This window comes from Taudactylus pleione, unplaced genomic scaffold (genome assembly GCF_031769625.1).
Source record: "Taudactylus pleione unplaced genomic scaffold, aTauple2 ptg000488l, whole genome shotgun sequence".
Lineage (NCBI taxonomy): Eukaryota > Metazoa > Chordata > Amphibia > Anura > Myobatrachidae > Taudactylus > Taudactylus pleione.
In genome coordinates this window covers 401,193-412,500 of record NW_028284890.1, presented here as the reverse complement: position 1 = coordinate 412,500, position 11,308 = coordinate 401,193, and the positions used below count along the sequence as shown (strand labels likewise).

Sequence of the window (11,308 nt, the reverse complement as noted above, 5' to 3'; positions counted from 1 at the left end):
CTTGATCCCTTGTTGGGTAGATCTAACCCCCCTGCAAATTCCCCCGGGATGTCTCTTCCTAGAGCTTCTTGCACTCTACTGGCCTCCCTTAAACATTATGGCCTTTGTGATACCTGGCGTCTTAAACATCCCCATGCTAAGGACTATACTCATTTTTCAGCTCCACATCAACATTATTCCAGGATCGATATGATCCATATTTCCTCCTCTATTACCTCCCTTGTTACGGAAGCCGGTATTTCCCCCTTTACATGGACAGACCATGCAGGTGTCTATATTCTCTTAGATGTATATCGTTCTCCTCGAAGGAAGTATAATTGGCGCCTTGATGACTCCCTCTTACAACATCCCTCCGCTTTGCTAGAAATAAAATTGGCAGTGACCCGCTACTTTGAAGAGAATACCTCTCCTGATATTACTCCCAGTATCCTTTGGGAAGCCCATAAGGCTACTATACGTGGTTTTCTTATCTCTAAAACCTCAGCGGTCAGGAAAGCGTCTGCACAAGAAATTCATTCCCTTGAGTCACAAATCTCAGTACTTTTGATTCAACATAAGACATCCCCTAGCGCCTCTGTGCTAACCCAAATAGAGAAAACTACGAGGTCAGCTTAATGCCCTTCTGTCTCGATGCGCTGCGCTTATCTTGCAAAAACTTCGTCAACGCTTTTATGATAAAGCTGACAAAATTGATTCACTATTAGCCAATAAATTGCATCGCAGGCAGGCATTGAGTGCGATAGACAAACTGCAGTCCCCATCTTCTGATTCTCTTACCTATGATCCCGAAGTTATGGCTGAGGAATTTCGGACCTTTTATAGCTCCCTTTATAATTTATTAGATTCTCTTCTTGCCACTTCTGCTGGAGCCGAGGGGGTACGCTCATATTTGTCCTCTACCTCCTTGCCTAGTCTTTCAGAATCCCAATTAAATATTCTTAATGACCGTATTTCAGATGAAGAGACAGTAGCTGCCATTAGATCAATATGTGCCTCTGCCGCCCCTGGACCCGATGGGTTTTCAGCCCAATATTATAAGCTATTTGCAAAGGAACTTGCCCCATATCTTACATCTTTATTTAATGATGTTTTAGAGGGCGCTTCTTTTGCTCCTGATACGACCCGGGCCGATATGGTGGTGATCCCCAAACCGGATCGTGATCCTACTCAATGTATTAACTATAGGCCGATTTCATTACTGAACGTTGACCTGAAAATTTATGCTAAAATCTTAGCGACGCGGTTAGCTCCTTTGCTATCTTATTTGATACATCCGGATCAGGTTGGTTTTATACCTGGACGTCAGGCATCAGATAACACTAGAAGGGCTATTGATTTGATACACTATTCATAAGAGGAAACTCCCCTCCTTGATTTTAGCTCTAGACGCGGAGAAGGCTTTCGACCGCATTTCTTGGCCCTTTATATTTGCTGTCCTAGACAAAATGGGTTTCTCGGGCAAATTTTTAGATGGTGTCTCGGCGCTCTATCGTTCCCCCACGGCACGGGTCTCGGTTAATGGTGTTTACTCTTCTAGTTTTGGGATCACTAACAGTACTCGGCAGGGTTGCCCCCCTCTCTCCCTTAATATTTGCACTTGTTATGGAACCATTGGCTGCAAGGATCCGTTGTAATAGCTCTATTTCTGGAATATCCACAGGCCCCTCTGAATATAAAATTGCATTATATGCCGATGATGTCTTAGTTTCTCTCACTGACCCAGCCCAATCCCTAAATTCACTTCTAGAGGAAATAAATTTATATTCTCAACACTCGGGTTATAAAATTAATGTTTCCAAGACTGAAGTTCTCGATTTCTATATCCCAGCTACCCTAAAACAAACCCTTGAAGCCATTCTCCCTTGTACCTGGCATAAAAAGAAGATCAAATACATTGGTGTTTTCTTAACCCATCACTATCATCAGCTGTTTCAGGCAAACTTTCCTCACCCGCTAGATAGCATTAAGTCTGATTTGTGTGACTGGTCCAATTATTTTATTTCTTGGATAGGTAGAATACATTCGGTTAAGATGAGCGTTCTCCCCCGACTCTTGTATCTATTTCAGACCCTCCTGATTTATATTCCCCCCTACGTTTTCAAATTCCTTCAGTATCAGACTTCATATTTCATATAGAACCGGAAACGCCCACGGATCAGACTAAAGCTGCTTCAGCGTCCCTCCAGGGGAGGAGGTTGGGTATTCCTGATTTTAAAAAATATTATTATGCTGCGCAGCTCTCTCACTGTGCTCAGTGGTGTAACTTTAATGCGGGGAAGGTCTGGGTTGCTATCGAAGCCGAGGAATTGGGACTGACCACTGTGTCTTCCCTGTTATGGATATCTAGGATTCATCGCCCCCGGATGGTTTCTTCCCACCCTGTAATTTCCCGTTCTTTAGCAATTTGGGACTTGGTTAACAGACGGTTTAAGTTAGCTCCAAGCCCATCCCCTTTGATACCATTACTCCATAATCCAGGCTTACACAAATCATCCTTTACTGCTTGGTCATTGGGTGATATTTACTATTTAAATTACATCACTATAGATAATAATTTTCCACAATTTTCTGAAATTCAAGATAGAGTAGCAATTCCATCCAAAGATTTTTTTCGCTTTTTACAAATTAGACACTTCCATTCTAAAATTAGTTAAATTTTGATTAGTAGACCTTTGACCTGTTTTGAGTCTATATGTTGGAGACGTCCTTCCACTAGGGGTCTTATCTCTACTATTTATTCTTTATTGGGGGAGGAGGTCAGTCCTGATCGGGACTCTCATGAATTGGCGTGGGAGCGTGATCTGGGGCACCCTATAGATGCTGAGGATTGGACGGAAATTTGGGACAACGCCGCTGCCAGTTCTATCTGCGTCAAAATTAAAGAAAATGTCTATAAATTGCTGTATCGATGGTATTATGTGCCTTCGCGCCTGCAAGTAATGTTTCCCGATGTTTCGGATAGGTGCTGGAGGAACTGTAGTGGCGAGGGCACTTTTTTGCACATTTGGTGGACTTATCCCAAACTCACTAGTATATGGCAGGAGGTTGTTGATCTTCTCTCGTGCCTCTTTGAGACCACTATTCCCTCTGATCCTCAGCATTTTCTTCTCCCCTTATATCTGCCCTCCCTATCACAATATCAGAATAAGTTATTCCGACACATAGTGTCCGCTATGACCTGCCAGATAGCAGCGGATTGGAAAAACCCTGAACCTTCTCCTATGCAGGTAATACTATCACGGGTTTGGAACATCTACAAGATGGAATATATGACTGCTATATTATGTAACTCATCAAAATCTTTTGATAAGGTGTAGGGCCCTTGGTTGACACACCAAAATATTCCATCTCCATTCAATATTTAACCCCTTTTTTTTTTTTCTCTTTTGCATCTAGATTGAAGGAATGCCTTCCCGTTTAGAGTCCAGCCACCCTTATCTCCTTATATCTACTTTTGTTTTTTTTATAGTTTTTTTCAATTCTTTTTTTTCCTCTTCTTTTTTTTCTCTACTACTTTTTGACGGTTTGCCACACCGTTGCTGTGAGATATTTTTCTTGCATCTATATTTTGTTTTATAATAAAAAAAAAGTAATTACTATATTATTGTTATATATAGTTACAGCTTATATTCCATATGCATATTTTGTGCTGTAATCTATGTTTGAATATTTGTCTGTTCTATTTTATTGTGATTTGCTCAATAAAAACAATACTTAAAAATAATTACCCTTCTGTCCTTACTCCTGTCTGTTACATATACTTTATCCTCTCCATATTATATTCCATGTATGTCACATTCCCCCATGTGGTGATTATATAATAATGACCCTTCTGTCCTTACTCCTGTCTGTTATGTATACTTTATCCTCTCCTTATTATATAACATGTATGTCACATTCCCCCATGTGGTGATTATATAATAATGACCCTTCTGTCCTTACTCCTTTCTGTTACATATACTTTATCCTCTCCATATTATATTCCATGTATGTCACATTCCCCCCATGTGGTGACTATATAATAATTACCATTCTGTCCTTACTCCTGTCTGTTATGTATACTTTATCCTCTCCATATTATACTCCATGTATGTCACATTCCTCCATGTGGTGATTATATAATAATGACCCTTCTGTCCTTACTCCTGTCTGTTATGTATACTTTATCCTCTCCATATTATATTCCATGTATGTCACATTCCCCCATGTGGTGATTATATAATAATGACCCTTCTGTCCTTACTCATGTCTGTTATGTATACTTTATCCTCTCCATATTATATTCCATGTATGTCACATTCCCCCATGTAGTGATATATAATAATTACACTTCTATCCTTACTCCTGTCTGTTGTGTATACTTTATCCTCTCCGTATTATATTCCATGTATGTCACATTCCCCCATGTGGTGACTATATAATAATTATCCTTCTGTCCTTACTCCTTTCTGTTATGTATACTTTATCCTCTCCATATTATATTCCATGTATGTCACATTCCCCCATGTAGTGATATATAATAATTACACTTCTATCCTTACTCCTGTCTGTTATGTATACTTTATCCTCTCCGTATTATATTCCATGTATGTCACATTCCCCCATGTGGTGACTATATAATAATTATCCTTCTGTCCTTACTCCTGTCTGTTATGTATACTTTATCCTCTATATATTATATTCCCTGTATGTCACATTTCCCCATGTGGTGACTATATAATAATGACCCTTCTGTCCTTACTCCTGTCTGTTGTGTATACTTTATCCTCTCCATATTATATTCCATGTATGTCACATTCCCCCATGTGGTGACTATATAATAATTACCCTTCTGTCCTTACTCCTGTCTGTTATGTATACTTTATCCTCTCCATATTATATTCCATGTATGTCACATTCCCCCATGTAGTGATTATATAATAATTACACTTCTATCCTTACTCCTGTCTGTTGTGTATACTTTATCCTCTCCGTATTATATTCCATGTATGTCACATTCCCCCATGTGGTGACTATATAATAATTACCCTTCTGTCCTTACTCCTTTCTGTTATGTATACTTTATCCTCTCCATATTATGGCCCTCATTCAGAGCCGGACGCTCTGAGCAGAGCGCTCGCTCTGAATGAGGGCCGTCCTCCATAAAAATGGAGCGTCCTCCTGGACGCTCGTATAGCTGTGGGTCACCACCCACAGCACATACGAGCGTGCAGGATGATGGTCGCGATGGTCTTAACCATCGCCAGTGCGAGCAGAAGCCTGTGGTCGGGGTTTTCGACCACAAGCCCTGGAGTGATTTTGGCTCCATCAGAGCCAAAATCACTCCCACTGACATCACTAGTGATGTCAGTGGGGCCGGCTTCTGACGGTAGGCGTTCCCTTGGAAACGCCTCCGTCTGGCAGGCACGCCCACCAAAGGGGGCGTGCTGTCAATCAACATCGACAGCACGCCCCCTTTGATCAGTCACAACGAGCGAAGGAAAGTCCTTCGCTCGTCGCGTCTGGCGCATGCGCACGACGGAGCTCCCTCCGTCGTGCGCATGCGCAGTGCACACCATCGACCCACTTGCGAGCGGACAGCCGCTTGCGAGTGGGTCTGAATGAGGCCCTATATTCCATGTATGTCACATTCCCCCATGTGGTGATTATATAATAACGACCCTTCTGTCCTTACTCCTGTCTGTTATGTAACTGATTCTCCTTCCAGTCTCTCTCCTGTCTCTTCCTTTCCAATCCCCCCTATTCTCTCCCCTAACACTTGTCCTATATGACGTCTCCTCTTCCTCTCTCCCCATTGTAGCTATCATAGTGCATGTAAGCCTACATGCACTACATGTAACAGTGACACCCTCCGTCGCAGCTTCTTAGCCGTCCCTCCTCCTGCATGCTATCAACAATCCACATCCGCACAGATCCGGCTATACATCACTGCAGTAATCTGTCTACGGGACATAAAGACACCGCCCACAGCGCTCCCCAACAACGCACAGAGACGTATCACTGGGTTCTAGGTATTACTAGGAGTAGGACACAGTGCAGATAGCTCACACCACACACTACAGCAGCTATGCAACACGTTACTAATGTCTGATGTCATAGACAGAGATTACACAGTATAATATCATTGTATAATACACACACAGCTTCTGTACACATCATATAAAGTGTCACTGTGGTATATTGTTGAGACCCTAAATCCCATATACCTGATGCTCCTGTGGGGTCCTGTGATTCTCCTCTGTACAATCCTGTGAATAAAGAGAACGGGGACATCTCTCTGGGGTATTTCTGTTACTGGGTCCATCTGTAGGAGACACATAGAGACTGAGTACATTGTATATATGTGATTATCATATGATGTGTGTATATAGGGGGGCCCCATACCTGCTCTCCCCTGTACAATAAATGACAGTCTCCTCTTACCCAGTGATGTGAGGGGCCGGTGATTCTCCATCATCACGTCCTTGTACAGACCCCTGTGTTCCTCTATATACTCCTCCTCCTGCATGGAGACATAGACAGTGACATCCTGACACCTTATAGGAACCTGACACACACAATGATACAGTCATCACCCAGACACATCCCCTGGTGTTACTGTATAATGTCCCATTCCCAGCAGTCACCTCTCCAGTCATCACCCAGACACATCCCCTGGTTATAATGTCCCATTCCCAGCAGTCACCTCTCCAGTCATCACCCAGACACATCCCCTGGTGTTACTGTATAATGTCCCATTCCCAGCAGTCACCTATCCAGTCACCTCTCCGGTCATCACCCAGACACGTCCCCTGGTGTCACTGTATAATGTCCCCTTCTCAGCAGTCACCTCTCCAGTCATTACCCAGACACGTCCCCTGGTGTCACTGTATAATGTCCCATTCCCAGCAGTCACCTCTCCAGTCATCACCCAGACACATCCCCTGGTGTTACTGCATAATGTCCCATTCCCAGCAGTCACCTCTCCAGTCATCACCCAGACACATCCCGTGGTGTTACTGTATAATGTCCTATTCCCAGCAGTCACCTCTCCAGTCATCACCCACACACATCCCCCGGTGTTACTGTATAATGTCCCATTCCCAGCAGTCACCTCTCCAGTCAGCAGCTGAATGTTCTTTTTGGTGAATTCCAAGATATTCAGGTCACTGTGTCTCTTACGTAAAAGTGAGTAAGGTGGCGGCACCGTGATGGGGCGCTGGGTCCTCCTTAGTATACCTGACACAAGGGGACGGCTGCTGGGTGTCTCACACTCACCGGATGTCTTCTTCACTACTGAGTAACCCTGTTTATTGGGGAAGACACCAAATATCACTGCATACAGTCCCAGATCCCCTCACCTCCCCAGTCATGTCCCTGTATTATTACTATAGATATGTGAAGTCACTGGTACACTCCCAGACTCCCTCACCTCCCTAGTCATATCCCTGTATTATTACTACAGATATCAGTGATGTCACTGTGACACTCCCCTCACCTCCCCAGTCATGTCCCTGTATTATTACTATAGATATAAGTGATGTCACTGTGACACTCCTAGATCCCCTCACCTCCCCAGTCAGCAGGTAGATGATCTCCAGGGTGAGATGTAAGATCCTCTCAGTCCTGTGACTTTCATCCATGTCCATCCTCAGTGAATTAGTGAGAATACAGAATGTGTGACGTGAATTAAATACTTTGGTTCCTCACAGCAGGATTATCTAGGAATAAATATCACAGAGAACACATGTAACAAAGTCAGACATGTAACACTGAGTGACCAGTAAGTCTCCCCTTTCCCCTCAGCCATAGAGCCCTGGTCAGTGTCTGTCAGAGGTTCCTGTGACCCAGCCCCATAAGGCTCCTCAGAGGCCGTCACACAACGCTGTACTGTATAAGGTTACACCAATGCTCCTCTCCTGGCCGGGGGTCTTATTCCTCCCAGACACAGATTTGGTGCAATTTGCTCCACGTGAATCTTTAACAAACACATGAATTAGGGATGTTGGGAATTTTCACTTTTGTTTTACATTTATTCCAGATACGGAGAGAATCTGTGACTATACTGAGGTCATACAGGTAACAGGGGTGTGAGGGGAGAGTACACAGGAGAGCAGAAGGGGTGCAGATATGGGGAGAGAGTCTGTGACTATACTGAGGTCATACAGGTAACAGGGGTGTGAGGGGAGAGTACATAGGAGAGCAGAAGGGGTGCAGATATGGGGAGAGGGGAAGTAACGTAGGAATACAGAGCGCACAACAGGGGGTGTAACAGCTGTACAGAGGTGTCAGTAACACAGGGGAGGGGGAAGGGAACAGAAGAGGTTAGTAACACAGGGATAGGACAGCAGGCAGCCCAGGGGACACACAAAGGGTTACACAATACAGAATCCCATCAGTCACTCTGCACAAATGATGAAATGACAAATGACCGCACCTCAGATGTATGTTACATGTGTGACCAGCCTGCCGGCCGTGTGTGTGCAGCGTAGGGTGGGGTGAGACATGTCCTGGGGGATAATCAGTGACACTCTGAGGATCTGGGGACTGTCACAGCCACTGGCTGTCTCTGAGAGAGTCTCTATTGCTCAGGATAACAAGACGTCCTGACAGACAGTCTCAGCTCAGGGAGTGCTGCCCTTTATTACATGGCCTGTCTGTGTCCTTCTCACACATCCTTCCCCAGCTCCTGTTATGTATCATCTGGTATATACAGTACATACATGTTATACCTATTATGTGTTATTCCTCGACCACTCATTATTACTCTGCAGTTGCTGCTATAACAGGACACTACAGGCTGCTCCCTCTGTATAATAATAACAGGACACTACAGACTGCTCCCCCTGTATAACAGTACTAACAGGAATCCACAAGCTGCTCCCACTGTACAGTATTGCACCACATGCTGCTCTCCCTGTTTTGTAAGACAGTGCACGCTGCTCCCCCTGTATAGGACATCACAGGCCACTCCCTTTATAGTAGGACACCGCAGACCAGTTCCCTATATAGTAGGTCCTGTATAGTAGGACACTGCAGGCCACTCCTTCTGTATGGTAGGACACCACAGGTCACTCCCCCCTGTATAGTAGAACAGCTCAGGCCGCTTCCCTTGTAAAGAAAGACACCGTAGGCTACTCCTCCTGTATAGTAGGACACCACAGACTACCCTTCCTGCATAGTAGGACAAAACAGTCTGCATTTCCTTTATAGTAGGACACTGCAGGCCCCCCCTGTAGAGGACACCACAGGCTACACCCCCTGTATAGTAGGACACCACAGGCTGCTCCTCTGTATAGTAGGACACCACAGGCCACTCCACCTGTATAGTAGGACACCACAGGCCACTCCACCTGTATAGTAGGACAACACAGGCTGCTATCCTTGAAAGAAAGACACCATAGGCTACTCGTCCTGTATAGTTGGACACCACAGCCTACCCTTCCTGCATACTAGGATACAACAGACTGCTCCTCCTTTATAGTAGAACGCTGCAGACTGCACCCCCTGTATAGTTGGACACCGCAGGCTGCTCCCCCTGTATAGTACGATACCAAAGGCCACTCCCCCGTATAACAATTACAAATGCGATTACCTGCTGCCTCTTCCTCCTGGGATCATCCGGTAACTGCAGCTATAGAAGACACGCCCCTCTAGATAGCCACGCCCTTTCCTTCTCTCCTCCGTGTAGTTATGGCTTCTATCTGCCCCGCCCCTCCTCTCATGGGGACCGCCCTCCTCTCATTCCCCTCAGTGCGGTGATTGGCAGCAGCGAGTAGCCAATCAGGCGGCACAAAGTAGGAAGGACGTCCTGTAACTAACAGCCACCTGCACCTGCCGCTCACAGCTTCATCACTAGAGTAACAGCTGAATAGTCTCATGGTGTCCTCATGTACGGTGACCGGCGGCCATATTCTTATAGTCTCCCAGTCACAGAGCAGAGGGGGCGGGGCCACAGGGGCTTTAGCTGCCATTTTGTTATAGACATTCCTGACAGCCCTCCAGCCAGGTAACGTGTCCAGTATATATTATATTATTATTATATAGGGGAGAGGGGACTGTACAGTGATATATGAGGGGGAATAACACAGCACCCAGCACACACTGATATGTGATATTATTATATAGGGGAGAGGGGACTGTACAGTGATATATGAGGGGGGATAACACAGCTCCCAGCACACACTGATATGTGGTATTATTATTATATAGGGGAGAGGGGACTGTACAGTGATATATGAGGGGGGATAACACAGCTCCCAGCACACACTGATATGTGGTATTATTATTATTATTATATAGGGGAGAGGGGACCGTACAGTGATATGAGGGGGAATAACACAGCTCCCAGCACACACTGAAATGTGGTATTATTATTAAATAGGGGAGAGGGGACTGTACAGTGATATATGAGAGGGAATAACACAGCTCCCAGCACACACTGATATGTGGTATTATTATATAGGGGGAGGGGACTGTACAGTGATATATGAGGGGGAATAACACAGCTCCCAGCACACACTGATATGTGGTATTATTATTATATAGGGGAGAGGGGACCGTACAGTGATATATGAGGGGAATAACACATCTCCCAGCACACACTGATATGTGGTATTATTATTATATAGGGGAGAGGGGACTGTACAGTGATATATGAGGAGGAATAACACAGCTCCCAGCACACACTGATATGTGGTATTATTATTATTATTATTATATAGGGGAGGGGACCGTACAGTGAAATATGAGGGGAAATAACACAGCTCCCAGCACACGCTGAAATATTGTATTATTTAGGGGAGAGGGGACTGTACAGTGATATATGGGGGGGAATACCACAGCTCCCAGCACACACTGATATGTGGTATTATTATTATATAGGAGAGAGGGGACTGTACAGTGATATATGAGAGGGAATAACACAGCTCCCAGCACACACTGATATGTAGTATTATTAGTATATATGGGGGAATGGGACTGTATAGTGATATATGAGGGGGAATAACACAGCTCCCAGCACACACTGATATGTGGTATTATTATTATATAGGAGAGAGGGGACTGTACAGTGATATATGAGGGGGAATAATACAGCTCCCAGCACACACTGATATGTAGTATTATTATTATATAGGGGGAGGGGACCATACAGTGATATATGAGGGAATAACACAGCTCCCAGCACACACTGATATGTGGTATTATTATATAGGGGGAGGGGACTGTACAGTGATATATGAGGGGGAATAACACAGCTCCCAGCACACACTGATATGTGGTATTATTATTATATAGGGGAGAGGGGACCGTACAGTGATATATGAGG

The 11,308-nt window shown here is 44.6% G+C and overlaps 1 protein-coding gene across 1 annotated transcript in view; it reads right to left on the bottom strand.

Annotated features, from left to right (window-relative positions):
* LOC148502617 (uncharacterized) overlaps window positions 1–9,658 on the bottom strand; it is a 311,881-nt gene extending 302,223 nt beyond the window's left edge. The window contains exons 1-5 of the mRNA XM_088449562.1: window positions 9,575–9,658; window positions 7,551–7,700; window positions 7,094–7,285; window positions 6,424–6,502; window positions 6,207–6,304 (exon numbers count right to left, since the gene is read on the bottom strand). Of these exons, the coding sequence (XP_088305688.1) occupies window positions 6,207–6,304; window positions 6,424–6,502; window positions 7,094–7,285; window positions 7,551–7,628 (447 nt within the window). The 5' untranslated portion in view covers window positions 7,629–7,700; window positions 9,575–9,658. The remainder of the gene's footprint in view (window positions 1–6,206; window positions 6,305–6,423; window positions 6,503–7,093; window positions 7,286–7,550; window positions 7,701–9,574) is intronic.
* Between the last annotated feature and the right edge of the window lie 1,650 nt (window positions 9,659–11,308).